At 36.2% G+C, this 18,607-nt stretch overlaps 1 protein-coding gene across 1 annotated transcript; it reads right to left on the reverse strand.

The window, feature by feature from the left end:
- Positions 1-3,569: 3,569 nt before the first annotated feature.
- On the reverse strand, positions 3,570-4,333 carry LOC107963194 (uncharacterized). Its single transcript, XM_016899766.1, has 3 exons — positions 4,232-4,333; positions 3,881-4,114; positions 3,570-3,773 (listed from the first exon to the last, which is right to left on the reverse strand). Exons 1-3 carry the CDS (start codon positions 4,331-4,333, stop codon positions 3,570-3,572), a joined length of 540 nt encoding a protein of 179 aa, XP_016755255.1.
- Positions 4,334-18,607: the final 14,274 nt, after the last annotated feature.

Genomic DNA, 18,607 nt, shown 5'->3' on the forward strand with positions numbered 1-18,607 from the left:
GCACACTAGGTATTGAATTGATACAATAGCATTCCCGTAAAGACTAGCACCCTACAACGTTATAACAACTTCTAAAATCAGTCACAAATCTCGATTATACTGGAATCCCAAAAACAAAAATAGTTCAAATAGGGTGTTTACCACTTACCCTAAACACCCCGATCAATTCCCACTAAAGTTCCACCAAAGAGGAACTCCAACCTTCGCGAATCGTTGCTGCCAAAATCCAAAATTAAACTAATGAAAATCACTGACACAGTAATGATATAAAAAAATCCCCCCTTAAAATGAGTAAAACCTTACCCATACTACCGAAGCACACGCAGTTGGAAAGCCAAAAAACTGGAGTTGAAGAACACTAGAAAGACGAAGAAAGAAAGAAAAGGAAAAGACGAGAAAAAAAAAGAAAAATAAGACGTCAGAGAGATTGGTAATTTTCGGTAGTGAGAGGAAAAGAATTAGCTCAAGGACTATTCCCACAATCCCATAATTCTCTCCACTACCCACACAACAGATAACTTCCACAAAATTTTGGTTTAATAGAAACTCTTACCGCAACACTGGGCAAAAATAAACTCCATTGCAGGGATTCGAACTCAGGACCTCTAGCTCACCAACATTCCCCCTAACTACCAGACCATTAGGCCCATTCTGATATGAGATTACAAGCATTTAAATAAAAGCCTATTGAACAAAGTTAAGGCTGTACTCAGAAAAATCCAAAATTTTGCCAAAGGCAAGGCTTGAACTTGGGACCTCACACACGCACCTAGAACACTTAACCACTAAAGCAGATAGACATTTGTGCCACAAACACACAGAAATAAACATACAGAATTTGAGGCGTTACAACTCTACCCCCTAAAAGAAAATTTTGGCCTCGAAATTTTACCTGATCAGAACAAATGAGGATACTACTGACACATCGCATCCCCAGGTACCCACGTAGCTTACTCCGTACTATGATTATGCCATAGGACTTTAACTAGTGGAATAGACTTCCTCCTCAGAACTTTTACGTCATGCTCCAATATCTGAACCGGTTCCTCCTCGAAGGTCAGATCTAGTCTAACCTCGATCTCCTCAATAGGAACAATGTGCGTAAGATCAGAGCGGTAGTGCCTCAACATTGATACGTAGAATACATCGTGAATCTAATCCAACTCTAGAGGTAGCTCTAACTGGTTGGCAACGATCCCACTCGTTTCAGTATATGATAGGGTCCAATAAACCTAAGGCTCAACTTGCCCTTATGATCAAATCTCAATACTTTCTTCCACGACGAGACCTTGAGAAAAACAAAGTCCCCCACAACATACTCAATCTCACGTCACTTTAGGTTGGCGTAGAACTTCTATCTATCAGATGCTGCTTTCAGTCAGTCTCGAATCAGTCTAACTATATCCTCAGTATCAGAAACCAGTTCAGGACCCAGAACTCGTCGCTCGCCCAACTCAGTCCAGTATAAAGGAGTGCGACACTTACGACCATAAAGTGCCTCGTAAGGTGCCATTTGTATACTAGACTAGTAACTATTATTGTAAGCGAATTCTGCCAACAGAAAATACTCCTCCCAACTGCCTCAGAAGTCAATCACACAACTCCTTAACATATCCTCCAGTATCTGAATCACCCTCTCAGATTAACCATCTGTCTAGGGATGGAAAGCAGTATGAAGTCTAACCTTGAACCCAGAGCCTCATGTAGCTTTTTCCAGGAGTGAGACGTGAAGTGAGGATCCCTATCAGAGATGATCGAAACTGGTACCCCATGCAGTCTCACTATCTCAGATACATATAGTTTAGCCAGCTTCTGCAGCGAGTTGTCAGTACGAACCGGTATGAAATAGGCAGACTTGGTCAATCGATCCACGATGACCCATACTGTATCCTTCTTAGTAGATGTAAGGGGTAACCCACTAACAAAATCTATAGAAACTTGCTCTCACTTCCAAAGCGGAATCTTAACTAGCTGTAACAACCCCAAAGGTAACTGATACACAGCTTTAACCTGCTGGCAAGTCAGACATTTACCCACAAAATTGGTAACCTCTCGCTTAAGTCCTGGCCACCAGTATAACTTACGCAGGTCTCGGTATATCTTATTTTAGCCAGGATGCATAGCATAGGGAGTACTATACACCTCTCTCAGTATCAACTGCCTTAATTCAGTGTCTTTCGGTACACAGATTCTCCCATGAAAATAGAGTACCCCTTCGCTATTCAGCCCAAAGTCCTAAGTAAGCCCACTCTCAACCTGCCAGAAACAAAGACCTAACGATTCAACTTTCAACTGCTTACCCTTAATCTGCTCAATCCACGTAGGCTTAACCTGAAGCTCAGCTAGCAGACTTTCATATTCAAATAAACTGAGGCGAGCCAATATCGCTCTTAAATCAGTCATAACCTTATGGCTCAGTACGTCAGCCACCACATTGGCTTTACCAGGGTGATATTCGATCTTATAGTCGTAGTCAGCTCAATCCATCTACGCTGTCTAAGATTTAGCTCCTTCTAAGTGAGGAGATACTTAAGGCTCCTGTGATCCTTGTAGATGATACACTTCTTACCATATAGGTGATGCCTCTATATTTTCAATGCGAACACCACTGTGGCCAACTCTAGGTCATGCGTCGGATATTTCACCTCATGAGTCTTAAGCTGACGGGATGCATATGCTACCATCTTACCCTCTTGCATCAACACACATCCCAAACTGACATGTGATGCATCACTATAGATAGTAAAATCTTTCCCAAACTCTGGCTGTATTAGAACAGAGGCCTCAATCAGTACAGTCTTGAGCTTCTCAAAGCTCTCTTGCTGCGCATCTGTCTAATTAAATGGCACACCTTGCGTAGTAGCTTAGTTAAAGGTGCCGCAATCAGTGAAAACCTTTCTACGAAACGTTGATAGTACCCTACCAGTCTCAGTAAAACTGCATATTTCAGATACAGTCTTAGGCTACTTCCAATCCAAGACAGCCTCAATCTTTCGAGGATCGACTCTAATCCCCTCAGAAGAGACCACATGTCCCAAAAATGCTATTTCACATAACCAGAACTCACATTTATTGAACTTGGCGTACAGCTGTTTCTCTCGCAGAATCTGTAGAACCACTCTGAGATGTTCATCATGTTCATCCTCAATCTTCGAATATAACATTATGTCATCAATAAATGCCACCACGAATCGATCCAGATGGGGTTGGATCACTCGATTTATCGGATCCATGAAAGCCGCTGGTGCATTCGTCAATACAAATGGCATTACTAAGAACTCGTAGTGACCATAACGAGTCTTAAACGCCGTCTTATGCACATTAGCCTCCTTAACTCTCAATTGGGGATACCCTGGTCGGAGATCAATCTTAAAGAAAATTGAAGCTCCTTGAAACTGGTCAAACAGATCATCAATCCTCAGTAGGGGGTACTTATTCTTTATGGTCAACTTGTTCAGTTGTCGGTAGTCAATGCACATGCGCATGGATCTATACTTCTCTTTCACAAACAGAGCTGGCCCTCCCTACGGAGACACACTAAGGCGGATGAACCCACGATCTAGTAACTCTTAAATCTGAGCCTTAAGCTCCACGAACTCCTTCAGTGCCATTTTGTAAGGGAGGATGGACAGCGGAGCTGTACCAGGAATGAGCTCAATCTCGAACTCTACTTCAAGATTTGGAGGTAACCCAGGTAGCTCTTTAGGAAATACATTCGAAAATTCCTTAACCGTCCTGATATCCTTAACCGAATAATCCCCAGAATCTGAAAACTGATGTAGGCTAGATACACTTCACATCCCTCACGAACCAATTTTTTCATCCTCAATGCAGAATTCACATTTGATAAGTAGTTCCAATGTTCCCCAATTACGACTACCTCGCTATCCTCCTCAGTTCTCAATACAACCCTTTTTGTGGCACAGTCCAAGCTCACTCGGTGTTTAACCAACCAATCTATTCCCAATATCAGATCAAACTCTCCAAAAGGCAGTTCCATTAGGTCAGCTAGAAAAATAGCCCATTGAACCTCAAGAGGAACGTCTCTAAACAACTTATTCACCCTTACTGATTGTCCTAGTGGACTCAGTACAATCACTTCTCTTGCAGTGCTCTCAACCAAGATACCCACGTTCTCAGACACAATACATGCTATATAGGAGTGAGTGGATCCTATATCTATCAGTGCAGTATAAGGTACATTATAAATAAAGAACGTACCCGTGATAACGTCTGGAGCATCTCCATCCTCTTGGTGACATGTAGCATAAACCAAAGCCGGCTGCCTCGCCTCAGTATCTCCTCGGCACTCTTTGACCACGAACCAACCCATTACCACCTCTGACCTGACCACGGCCTCTCGGTGCCTGTTAAACTACTCTCGATGGTGGTGTGGTACCAGTACCCAAAGCTTGCATCTGATCGGACCTCTACAGACACTCTCTAATACGGTGCTTTAATGAACCACACCTCAAACAAAGCCCTAATTCTTTTTTAACACTCGTCCTGGTGGCGTCTACCACAGTTAGTACATGGTGGCTGTCTAGTAGCAGCAATAGGAGCCCTAAATCTGATCGGCCCATCAACTCTAACCTTTTTCTTAGGCCGTTAAATGGAACTCAAGTTGCAAACTAGATCTGATACCACTAAATGTAACACCCCAGACCTGGCCTAGACGTTATGGCCGAATCTGACAATGTCACATGGTAGTGCTTTTCGATAAATATGTCGCTGCTAAATCCCTTTTTTTATTATCTTATGTTAATTTCAACCCATGTCGTTCGTTTTCAAAACATTAATCATTTTCAATTCAATATTCAATTTTCAAAACATTTTTCATTACAGAAGCTTTTAATCAGTTTGCATGTTCGTGGTATTTTTGATAAAACATCATTTTTATTTCAAAACTCGAGTTTTACCTAACACTAGCAGATATGAATCATAAAACCATATAAATCCAAAATTAAATTGAAATCTGTAAAGGCCATAATTACAGCAAAATACTCCCAAACAAAAGTAAAATCATGAATAGGTAATAAACAGTGTAAAAGAAATCGTGTGGCCACCACTGAGTCCTCCGCTACACCGACCGCCTATATCTGGGGATTACATGTGTAGATTAAACAGAATGAGTGAGTTTACGTAAACTCAGTGTGTAATCCCTATACAAATGAACAGACAACAACCAGATAATCACAATCTAGGCTTAAGCCCTTTTCGATATCAGTATCGGACTAGTTTGGACCTTAGCTCATCTCAGTACAAAAAAGGTCATGCAGTAGGGCTTCAGCCCATCACAGTATCAGTAGCAGTAACAAATATGCAGCCACAGAAAATCCTACCCATCCAGCTTCTACACACCATCTCCGTCCAACCTTACACTCCATGTAGGGATATAATTGACCCACCCATCCCTACACTTCAAGTAGCACCAAATGCAACACTAGACAGTAGTTTGTAGCTGTGCTGCTAGTAAATTAGGCTCGAAGCCTTTCAGTACACTTCCTTCTAACAATATCAACCTCCAACCCAATGCAATGCAATATATAAATATGACATGCTATAACATAACATCATGAATGTAATCAGGGCATACAGTATCAAATCAGTGGCACATCATCATACTTTTTCCATATCAATCATACAATTATTTCTGTCAATTAGGGGTCTAGGTAATGCTTACCATCCCTATAGTAGGTTCACAGTCGACTTGGGTGACCCGTGCAACCTTAGAAAACATCTCAGCAAAATGGGTTCACATGCCCATGTGGTTGCCCGTGTGGGCCCACACGCCTGTATGGCCCACACGGCCTAAATTGGCCTTGGCCGTGTGGATCACACAGCCTATCCTAGTATCCCACACGCCTATGTAGCCCACACGAACCAAATTGGTCGAGCCCGTGTGTCGCATACGGCCTATCTGGCCATCACACAGCTATGTCTGGTACACACGGCCTAACCTCGTTGATGATACGCTGGTGTCATGACACACGGCCTACCATGCAGCCTACTACAGGGCCATGTGGTGTCGACAGAATGGTTTTCAGCTTTCATCGAAACCTCATTTTCTGTGTTTTTGGGTACACACTTGGTATTAAATTGATATAATAGCACTCCTGTAAAAACCAGCACCCTACAACGTTATAACAACTTCTAAAATTAGTCACAAATCTCAATAAAATTGAATTCTCGAAAACAAAAATAGTCCAAATAGGGTGTTTACCATTTACCCAAACACCCCGATCGATTCCCACTAAAGTTCCACCAAAGAGGAGCTCCGACCTTTGCGAATCGTTGCTACCAAAATCTAGAATTAAACTAATGAAAAGCCCTGACACAATAATGATATAAAAAGAAAATCCCCCTTAAAATGAGTAAAACCTTACCCATACTACCGAAGCATACACAGTTGGAAAGCCGAAAAACTAGAGTTGAAGAACACCAGAAAGACGAAGAAAGAAAGAAAAGGAAGAGACGAGAAAAAAAAGAGAAAGAAGACGTAAGGGAGGTTGGGAATTTTTGGCAGAGAGAGAAAAAGAATTAGCTCAAGGGATATTCTCATAATCCCATAATTCTCTCCACTACCCACACAACAGATAACTTCTATAGAATTTTGGTTTAACAGAAATTCTCACCGCAACACTAGGCAAAAATAAACTCTCTTGCAAGGATTCGAACTCAAAACCTCCAGCTCACCAACATTCCCCCTAACCACCAGACTAGTAGGCCCATTCTAATATGAGATTACAAGCATTTAAATAAAAGCCTATTGAAAAAAGTTAATGCTTTACTCAGAAGAATCCAAAATTTTGCCAAAGGCAAGGCTTGAACTTGGGACCTGACACACACCCAAAACACTTAACCACTAAAGTAGATAGACATTTGTGTCACAAACAAATAGAAATAAACATACAAACTTTGGGGCGTTATAGTTACAGTGTTTCGATTTCCAGTTTTTGAAGAAGATGGACAAAATGTTTTTTTTTTCTTTTACTTTTTCTTATTATTTTTACTTAAATTTTGACATATAAAAATTTATAATTTAATGCTTTAACCGTCCACCAACATCAAAATACGGTCTAATTACCATATAAGCCCTCCATCATTCACTAATTAAGCAATTTAATCAATAATATTAATAGTGATTAAGTTTTACATCTTTTACGATTTAGTCCTTTTTTCTTAATTAACTATTTAAACATAAAAATTTCTAGACCAAACTTCAATACACCTAAATAACCACTCCATAAATATGTAATAAAAATATTTACAGGTTCGGTTTATATAAATGAGGTCCCGATACCTCATTTTCTAAAACTACTTGACTTTAGGGACATACCACTTGAACCTAACTATTTTGTTCAATTAACAAAAAATTATCATATGAAAGGCTTGTTCAACCTTGATACATTTTTTATTGTTGAGGCAGTTATAAATAGTGCTATGAGTAGTGCTATAAGTAGTGTCCATTTTTATCTAGTACCACTCAACCTCATAACTTACCTTATATAAAGTTGGCAAGTTTTTTTAACAAAACCTTTAGGATATGATATTTTCTGATTATGTAGATGTGTGTAAGCCCATGTATGATATCCAAACCTATTATAGGAACATACCTTGAAGATTGGTTTGGATTGAATCAAACTAATCGACTTTTCTTATTTTGAGATTAGATTTATTCGGGTAACTTAGTAACATTTCCTGAAGATTTGAACATCTATCCTATACTTATTGTAGATATTTTATATGCTGATTATTCTTTTGTTTAATTGGGAAGATTGATTGTAATTGATATAATATGCTAGCAAGTCTTGCTTTCTTATATATCAAGAAGGCTTGTATACGTGATGTATTAATCTGGGAGCACTTATCCTTGTTCATTGAGAAATGTTTCTTATAAGTGCATTGAGTGCAAAAACAAATGTGTAACTTGCTTTTTTTCCCTAAGTTTTCAATGGGGAAACTTAGAGGAGAGTGATGTAGCTCTTAAGTTCAAAACTGAGGAGTTTAGTTTGGAGGTTGTTAGATGTTGTAATCACTTATTGTACATGTTGCTAAGATAATAGATTATATTGTTGGGTAAGACCCCGTAGATGTAGGAAAATTGAATTGCTTAAACATATCATGTGCTAATTGTTTTTTAGCCTTGTTCATCACCAATGCTTGAAGCAGTTGACACTGCCCTTAAGCTCCGCTTCTGGCACTATGTGTATTTTCTTGCAAGTAGCATTTCAAAACTTCCAGTGTAAAAGAAGTAGAGTGAAAAAAGTCACTCTTAGGTTAAGAAAGCACCAAAATTTCATTGATAGAACACTTTCTATCTTCCCCTTTATTCATTAGGCTGGCCATCTTTGAACAAAAATTGGGTGTAGTGAAGGAGAGATGAAAACAGTTACATTGACAGTTTTTTTTGTAATTTTATTAAATTTGAAATATTTAATTTTTTAAAGTTTTATATATTTACCTGAACTATATATATTATTTTTATATATTTTATATTTTTAATGTGTTTGGTGACGAGGCAACTACATTCATTGATGACGTGGCTTGTGTGCCACATGTAACAACTTGATTGGTCATATCATTCTATTTTAATTGTGTTACAAAATTGAACTAAAATAAGTGACGAAAACTAAAAATTAGGTATCAATTTGAATATTGAAGCCAAATCAAATATCGAAAATTGTATTTATCCTTTTAATAAGCATGAATGAAATTAAAAATTTGGGGTTGATTTAAATCTCCTTGAAAAAAACATATTATAACATCGTCTATGATAACTAATGATGTCTTGAGAGTGTAGGTAAAGGTTGAGGTCTTGAGATTTTAAGAGTCTAGATTTGAGTCTCAAAATGTGCAAGTGCCATATATGGGTTTTCCCCAAGTTATTCTTGATTTAAATCCCACCATGTGTGGGATATATTTTGATTTTCAATATTTTGTGCTGTATATTACTTTGATTCTAACACATATTATTTAAAATTTATATTGTATTTATAAATTTACCATAATTATAGTTATACTTGTAAATTCTTTTAGAAATATTGTTTACAAATAATATGTTGCTTGTCGTGGCTCTTGATTGTATCAATTTGCTTTAACAAAAATAAATAGTTTTATTTCCACTTCTTTATTGCTATATTTAATCAGTAAAACTTGTATTTTTTCCTTAAAACTTAAGAAAAGCAAATCTATAAACTAAAATATAATAGCACAAAGTTGTTCAATAAGTTACTATAAAGCTAAAATGTGTTGGTGCATGTATTTTCAATATTTTGTGGTGAGAAAAATATAGTACATTTCTTAACACGTGGTAGCACTAGTCAAGTTAAAGCCCGGTGAAACTCATGGCACAATGGCTCGAACAAAAGGAGGGTAAGAAAGGGACATTGATTGGCGTATTTGGTTTGAAAGCCAAAGCTTTTTAAGACCTCCAAACTTTTGTTTTGGCCAACTTTAGTTTAGCACAATCAAATGAGGCAGAGAAAAAAGAAAACTGAAAAAAAATCAAGATCCTTTTAAACAACTTTTAAGCTACTCGAATTAAGCTATATTATTTTTATTTTTAATATAAAAATAATTTTTTTAATATTTTTATATTCATTTTACTATTCTTATTTAGTATTCATATTTTCTTCTTCATAATAATATTATCTCTAAAAATATTTTAACTGGTTAAATATTTGATTTGATATAATTATATATATACTTTAAATTAAATTAAATTGGATATGGACAAATCGCAAAAGATACATGCATAACTTGTGTTTATAAAAGTCTGTTAACTATTTTTTCCGTTCTTTGACCAATTGAAGAAAAAAAGCATAAAGTATTCTCTCATCTTTTGCCAAGTTTGCAATAATTAAGGTATAGAAAAAGGAACGGGAAAAGGAAAAAGGTTAAAAAGGAAGGAAATTATATGTATGGTTGTTAGGATAATTATAGTTGGTATATGAATGAAAAATGTTTGACTATGTGAATTTTATCTAACTTGCTGGTAAGACTATTGGAATTATTCATGTAGCATAGTGAAATATTGGTTAAAGAATTAATGCACAAATATATGAAAGATTGCTTAGGTAATTTAGTGAATATAATTTATATTTGAGGATTTTTGCCTAGAAATTTAATCCACTAACATGCCAACTAATTACAACCTAATTATTCCAACGATTATTGCATCCTTAGTTTCACACACTTATAATGTTCTCTCTTAAGCTTTCTAACCTTGCCCGAGGTTGCAAATAAACCCACTAAGTAGTAAAATAAAACTCTCATAGTGCACTATTAATGTTCCTTGTAGAACTAAAATGTGCTGATCTCTCAAATCTCTATCTTCAATGGAGAGTGTTGTTGTTTTAAATAGATCATTCAAATTAGCTTATTCATTAGATAAATGTCACCCTTAATCATCTTCACAATAGTCGACATTAGAATGTCAAATATATCCCTTAGGTAATGTTCTAGTTCTTCTAAATTATCTCCATACACATCATGCTTTCTAAAAAACTGTAACGCCTTGACCTTTTTATTTTCTTTTTCTGTAATTATTTGATACAAATATATATCTGCTTCAGTAGTTAAGTGTTTTGGGAGTGTCTGAGATGTTCGAGGTTCAAGCTTTTGCTTTAACAATTTTGGTATTTTTTTGACTTAAGCCTTATCCTTACGCAGTGGCCTTATATTTAATTATTTGTAAACCATATCAGAATAAGCCTGCTAGTTCATATGGTAAGGGAATTGGTGTGCGAGAGGTCCTGAATTCGAATCCCTGCATGAGTGTAGATGATATTTTGCTCGGTTTGGTGTTAGTGTTTAGGTGGAATTTAAATTCTGAGGAGTTGGGTGTTAGTGGGTTAGTGGAGTGATAATTAAGGGATTTGGGAAGTTATCATCAGATTTCATTTCTTATTTTTATTTTATTCTTTTTTTTTTGAAAATTTCGGCTTCTTTTCCCAAATTCTGATGTTCTTCTTCAAGATTCCCTCTTTTCCTCTGTCGTTTTCTTCCCTTACCTTTGTCAACGAAATATTTTTCTTCTTCTTTCGCATTCTCCATCGTGCCTTGTTTGGTGGACGTTCTCGTGTTGGTAAGCGTGGTGTCGATTGGTGAGTGTTAACATTAGGTTGGAAAGCATTTGTAGAGGTTATGTTGGAATGTTAGTGTAGCGTAGTTTCTGATTCTTATTTCTGCAATTGTTGGTGTAGGGGAAGGCTACGAATAGAAAGTTTCGCTTCAATTGTTTGGACAGAAGCTTTTTGATAGCGGTAAGTCAAGGTTCTGATGAATTGTTGTCAATTCGTTAATAAAACCTCTAAATTGGTATTGGGTATTCTGATTTTAGGTTTTAGAAGGCTTGGGATTACTTTAGCATTGGATCGATATCAGGTATGTACCCGAAATGCAGAAAAACAGGAATCAGCGAAAGCCGAAAAACCTCACTGTTGACGCCACACGGCCGTGTTGTAGACCGGGTGAGATGATACGGCCATATAATCGATGAAGACCAGGTCGTGCGCAAGACATGACCGTGTGATGGTCGGAGTGTGGCCGTGTAAGCCACATGGGCTAGGCCAAGTGGGGCGTATGGATTCTGGGCCAAGCCGTGTGATTTACATAGGTAAGGCCAATATGGGCGTGTGGCCCCACACGAGCGTGTGGGCCGATTTATCCAAATTTTTCCTTAGGGTTGCACGGGTCGTCCCAAACGATTATGGGCCTACTATAGGGTCGGTAAGGGCTAAATAAACCCCAAGTTGTATGATATGATTGTTTGATATACTGATTTGATTAAGATACTGATAGACGTCTACTTGTACTATTATCTGCTTATCTGCTATCTATGTACGCTTATAAGTAAGCATGTGAGCATGTTAGACTATTTATTTGTATTTGTATATTCTGTATCTGATATTGGGGATGAGATAATGTATATTGGAGGAAGTGTTCTAAAAGGCAATTTCTGCCTATTATCTGGTAGCTTGGCTGCATTATATTTGTTACGTGCTGCATCAGCACAATATGGTGTGTAAGGCTGGGTTGGTGTTTTAAACCCCACATGGTGTGTAGGGATGGTCGGAGATGGTCTGTAGAGGATGGGGGTAGGATTCTAATTTTCGATTTTGATTCACACATCTATGTCTGTATCTGAGATGGGCTTAGGCCCGAATCTGCATCTGTATCTGTGATGGGCTTAGGCCCGAATATGTATCTGTCTGATTATGAAATTTTGTATGTGTGCACACTTAATTTTGTGGGGTTATACACTGAGTTTACGTAAACTCACTCCTTTCTGTTTGATCTGTACAGGTAATCCATAATCTTAGGTAGATCGGTGTAGCGGAGGACTAGACGGTGACCACATGTCATGGACCAATTTTGGTTATGGTTTTTACTTAAAATTCTCGATTCTTTTTTAGGTATTTTTGTAAATGTGGACTTTTCGAACTGTTGTTTGTACTTGGATTTGACTGCGCTTTATGATTTTAATATTACAAAACTCAACAAAAGCTCAAATTTTACCAAAAACAAAGGTTTTCTAAAAACTTCGAATGGTTTTTCCTACATTCAACGGTTTTATAAGCTTTCACCACAAATACGTTTTACCTCTAAGCAGCTAATTGAATAAGAATGTCGAAACTGATAAAAGCGATAAGGGTTGATGAATTAATGTGGTTTTAACTTAACGACCACGGTTTTCAACCCCATTTCATGCGACACTTCTGAATTAGGCCATAATGTCTAGGCCAGGTTTGAGGTATTACAAAGAAAAAAAGGAAGAAAACTCCATACATACCCTTTTAAAAAGGATAGATTAAATTCCATATTTTTAACTCTAAATTATTGAGTTTCAAGTATGGATAAATTCTATATTTATTACCACTAAATAAGGAAATAATTCAAAATAAATGCAAGTTAAAATTGTTAACATATGATTGAAACTGACAATGTTTCTCAAGTGTTGTTCAAGTTGTTGCAACACCTTGTGCAACACTTCAATGTAACACTTATTCTAACAATCTTTCCTTTTTGGAATTTTAACAAAAAAACTTGCAAAAAACACATACGCAACCCATGCAGTTAAAAAACATGTGAAACTAGATTACTGTAAGCATGAAAGAATGCCCTTGGACGTGATAAGCTTAATCTTCCTCAAGGCCCAATAAAATGATCCAAATGCAAGCAACTTAGAGCCAAGTTAAATGTGTTAGTCCAAGAATTTGCGACCAAAGGCTTTCAAAGTTATTAAGAAGAAGAATTCAAACTCAAAAGATCAATTGACTTGTGATGAGTTTTTGGATGGAATTTGAGCATTTCTAGGTTAAGTTGTTTACATATGATGAAAAACATTTCTTATAACTTTGAAACACATTTTAAATCACTTGATTTTTAGCCCAAAAGATCAAGATTGTTTTAGTGAAGATTCTACTAGTAGAATTTTTTGGACGAGATTCTTACAAGATTTACAAGTTTCAGGCTTTTAGTTAGTTTTTAATTCATATTGATTTCAATTTTAGTATCTAATTTTGATTATGTACGAGTCCAATAATGTATATACTAAGTTTATATTTCTGGGGCTTTATTTATTACGAATTTTAGGGCTCTGATTTTTTTATTTATATTTTATTTTTGGCCTAATCTATTATTGGCCCATTTTGAACAATACTTTTAAGTCCAAGTCTTTTTATTTTCTTTGTAAATATCCAGTCCATGCTATCTTACTATAGGTTGGTCGAATTTCCCTTTGCAAGTCAAGTTTTATATTTAGTTTTATCTCATTATGTTAAGTACTTGGTGTATAAGTATATTTAGTTTTATCTCATTATGTTAAGTACTTGGTGTATAAGTAACTGAAGCCCAACAAGAGATTATGTGTTGTAGCGCATAGCGATACATGCACGGATGAGGCGAAATTTATTAATTTCAATTCATCAAAGTTGCCAATTTTCAAGTTTGAAAAATTAGTCAACTTGCAATGACTTTTTTGGATGAGATCTAGGCATTTTTGGGCTGAGACATCTTCATGGTTTCGAAGATCTATCTCTTATCGTCAAAATGCACTTTGAATCACTCGATTTCAAGTTCAAGAACTCAATTTATGATTGTTTTAGTAAAGATTGTGCGAGTAGAATTTTTGGATAGGATTATTGCAAAAATTACGAGTTTCAGGCTTTTAATTAGAGTTCAAATCATATTGGGTTCGATTTTTAAAGTTAATTTTTATTAAATATGGGTCAAATATTTTATTTATTAGGTTTTATTACATTATTATTTATTTAATCCGAATTTTGGGATATCCTTTTAAGTATTTTAAGTTATTTAGGAGTTTTATACTTCTTAGTCAAACAATAAAGTCTAGTTTAAAATTACTTCTTATTTAGATTAATTAGAGTTTTAGTATAGCTGAGAGTTTTATTTGAATATACTTGGCTAGCCTATATAAAAGCTTTTTCACTATTCATTAGAGACACATGTAATGCCCGAGAATTTTTATTTTTGTTCTTGCGAATGTGTGACACAAATCTGTATTTGCTTCAATGGTTAAGTGTGAGGGGTCCTAAGTTCAAGCCATGCCTTTGGCAAAATTTTGGATTTTTCTGGGTAAAGCCTTAACTTCATCCAGATAGGCTTTTATTTAAATGTCGGTAAGTATACAACAGAATGGGCCTGGTGGTCTGGTGGCTAAGTGGAGTGTTAGTATGCTAAAGGTCGTGGGTTCGAATCTCTACGTGGGCAAGGGAGAGTTATTTTTGCTTGGTTTGGTGACTGAGAGTTGGAGTTGTAATTGATAACTGAATAGTGGGTGGCTGAGATAATATGGGTCGTGGGATTGAGTGAATTAGTCTCCTCAAAGTAATCTTCGTATCCGACGCCTAACTCCCTCCTCTGCCAATTTTTCTTTTCTTTTCTTTTCTTTTCCTCCATCTTTTTCTCTATAGCAGAAATTTTCTTCTCTTTCCCCCACTCTTTTTGTTTTTGTTTTTATTTTTTATTTTTGCAAATCGTCTTTTTGGGTGCAACCATCGATTTCATCTGTTTCGGTAAGTTGGGTAAGCGTGTTTTAGTTTCAGTATTCTTGAATCAGTAAATAATGGAATTATTTCGTGTTTAGGAGACCCTTAGGTGGCTGTGGGTTTCAATAGGTGCCGAGGAAGTGCGATTTCATTATTGTGCATTCAAGGTATGAGTTGTTGAAAATATTTAGGATTGTCTGTTCTTAATAATTCAGTTTGGTATCAGTTTAAGTGACTGAGATTGGTTTTTGGATGGTCGAAAATAGGTTCTGGAGTGCTCGGGGATCGTTTTAGCTTCATCTGAAACTAGGTGTGTACTCTATTGTACAGAAAATGAGGTTACGACGAAAGTCGAAAACCTCACTGTCAACGCCACATGGGCGTGTGGTCGCCCATGTGCCTAAAAAGGGTGGGTGTTTGATGAGGCCAAGCCGTGCGCGCATGACACGTCCGTGTGATAGCCAGGCAAGCCATGTGGGACACACGGGCTAGACTGATTTAGGCTGTATCAGCCACACAGGTGTGTGGGTCAACATGGGTAAACCACACGTGCGCATGGCATTTTGAGCCCACACGACCAAGGCAAATTTGGGCCGTGTGGGCCACACGGACGTGAGGGCCCACACGCACAGGCCACATGGGCGTGTGAGCTCATTTTCACTGAATTGATTGCTAAGGTTGCTCGGGTCACCCAAGTCGACTGTGAACCTACTGTAAGGGCGGTAAGCATTACTTAGACCCCTAATTGTGTGAACGGATTGATTGATGGATATATATTGAGCATGATGATAGTATGCATGGATACATTTATTGATTATATGTACTGATATCATGAGATAGCATGTCATGTATTGTATGTTGCATTGTATGGGGTTGGGTTGATTTTATTTGAAGGAAGTGTACTGAAAGGCTCTTAAGCCTAATATACTGGCAGCTTAGCTGCAAAATACTATTTTGTGCCACATTCGGCACTACCTAGAGTTTAGGGATGGGTGGGTTGATTCAATCCCCATATGGGGTGTAGGGTTGGACGTAGATGGTGGGTAGTGGCTGGTTGGGTAGGACTTTGTTACTGAATACTGTATATCTGTTACTAATACTATGATGGGCTAAGGCCCTTGTACATACTGATGCTGATACTAGAAGGGGCTTAAGCCCAAGACTATTTTTGACTATGCACTGTGTTTACTGTTGTTTGTTTTCTATGGGATTACACACTGAGTTTACGGAAACTCACCCCCCCGTTTAATATGCACAGGTAATCCCCAGACCTAGACGGGTCAGTGCGGCGGAGGACTCAAGGGTGACCACAATTTTGGACTTTTACAATTTATAAATTATGGTTTATGGTTTTATTTATAGGGGTTTATTTGGATGTAATTTGGGGACTCTTTGGGACTTTTGCTTAAATTTGGTTTTTATCTATCTTTATGGATTTATAACTGCTAGACTTTGCAAAACTCGATTTTCAAAAAAAAGCAAGGTTTTCTCTAAACACACGATTTACTCGAAACGGTTTTAAAAGCTTCCGCAACGAATTATGTTTAAAACAATCGATTAAACGAGTAAGGATTTTGGATTTAATAAGAGATAAGAAAAGTAATTAAACGGCAATGGATTTATCATAGAAACTTAGTTTTCAAACACCCTATCATGTGACATCACCAAGTTCAGCCATAATGTCTTGGCCGGGTCTGGGGTGTTACAACATAATTGTTTTAATTAATAAATTTTTCAACTCTAAGAGTTAGTTTCTTTATGTAAAATTTCTTTCTTGTGATTTTTAGAAGTAGTTTTCTTCTCAATTTTCTTCAACGAGTCATGGGAATTTGTTCTTCATCCTTCAATTTGCTAATGAATTATTTCTTAGAGGGTTGGTTAGAGCTATTAATTAAGTTTGTTGGGGTTTATACCTCAAAGGGCTCAATTGAACACTTATCCATCTATCAATCATACCCATCGTTTTATTCAATTCATCTTTCACTTTTTTATTGTATCATTCTTTATTTATTTATAGAATATTTATTATTTATTCTTAAATTTATTATTTTTGTTATTTTCTTTTTTTTCCTACATTTGTTTGGTTTCTTCTTTTGAGGTCAGATTCAAATCTTTCTTTTTTGAGTCGAACAACTTAATATGATCCTCTTTTGCTTGCCTTCTTTATCATTTGGTTTTAGATTTGAGCATTTTTTAATTGTTTCCTTGTGCTATATAAAGTGTTTTGCCAATTTTATTTAAACAACCTCTAAAAAAACTAAAACAAAAAACAAACAAAAAAATTTGGGGTTGAATTTCGTGCCCAAAATTTTTAGATATGATATTTATTATATATAGAGACTTCAATTTAATTTTCGTGATTTTAGCACATCGGGAACACCTTGAAAAATTCAAGTTGTTTTCCATTATTTCGGGTTTTCAACAGGATAGTTTATTTTCTTTTAACCTAGCATTAGGTTTTCTTTTGTTTTATCTTTTCTTATTCCATTACGCATTCTAACACATTTTTGCTTCTTGTGTTAATAATTACGAAAAGAGTTGTCTTTCATTTCTCTGCGCAACTTACTATCGTTGGAGTCGAGTTTTTCTTTGGCTTCTTAGAGCCTTAGGTCAACTTTGTTAGAGAGTGGTTTCACATCTTTTTCGAATATTATTGAGTTTGATTACTCTTTAAAAGTTACAAGTGAGAAAATTTTAACTTCTTTTCCTTACCTCTTAGAGTTGGTTTTATTGCGAGTGTATAACGGTGAGATTTAATTTTCTTTGATGAACTTTTCTTTTTTGAGTATTTTTTATTTTAGTCTCTAATAATTGTACGAACATATAGTCAGGATGAGGAGAATGGTTAACCTTGGGCAAAGCATAGATGTCGTGTTTGTAAAAAACCTGCACGAATATGTTTCCAATGCTAAAAATATTCTATTGTTCATGGACTTGACAGGAAAAATATTTGAACGAAGGTCATAATGGGATACACATACTTAAACGACTTTTTGAGGAGCAAAAAAATAAAAAAAATGTTTGGTGATAAGGAGACTATGATTTATCTCTCACCTGTTGTGAAATTTCATTGGTCTAGTTCAAGCTCAATCCAATAGCTCATATTATCATTAGTTCTCACCTTGATATTTCTAAATGTAGTTAACATGAATATGCAATCAATTAATACGACCCTAAATCATAAATGTACAATTGTGGTCACGCGTTACTCATCAACAATTCTCGCTTTTTCTTTCCCTCTCAAAGGTTCCATGTCGACGTTTGCTAAGAATAGTCATAAAACATAACACATTATCAATTTCCAACAAATTCATCATCAAATACCAATTTACACATATTTTGTAATTTATTCAATTTAGTCCCTAAAATCGGGACAAGCATACCTTTCAATTTAGGACTTCCAGATTAAAATTCGATTTCATCAATATTCATTAGAGACCTTCTATTTTCTATTCCTATCAACATTTCATAACGATTTTATATTTTATTCAATTTGGTCCTTAATGAACGAAACTAACAATTAAGCTTTACAATTTAGTCATTGTCATAAACTGAACATAATTTCTAACAATTTCACACCGATTTCATTTAAT

The sequence above is a fragment of the Gossypium hirsutum genome, chromosome A06 (assembly GCF_007990345.1).
Source record: "Gossypium hirsutum isolate 1008001.06 chromosome A06, Gossypium_hirsutum_v2.1, whole genome shotgun sequence".
NCBI lineage: Eukaryota > Viridiplantae > Streptophyta > Magnoliopsida > Malvales > Malvaceae > Gossypium > Gossypium hirsutum.

Coding starts and splice junctions, on each gene's coding strand:
- LOC107963194 (XM_016899766.1), bottom strand. CDS start 4,333: ATGGGTTGGTTCGTGGTCAAAGAGTGCCGAGGAGATACTGAGGCGAGG. Junction 4,115..4,231: donor AGGATGGAGATGCTCCAGAC/GTTATCACGGGT, acceptor ATCTTGGTTGAG/AGCACTGCAAGAGAAGTGAT. Junction 3,774..3,880: donor GAACTGAGGAGGATAGCGAG/GTAGTCGTAATT, acceptor AGCCTACATCAG/TTTTCAGATTCTGGGGATTA.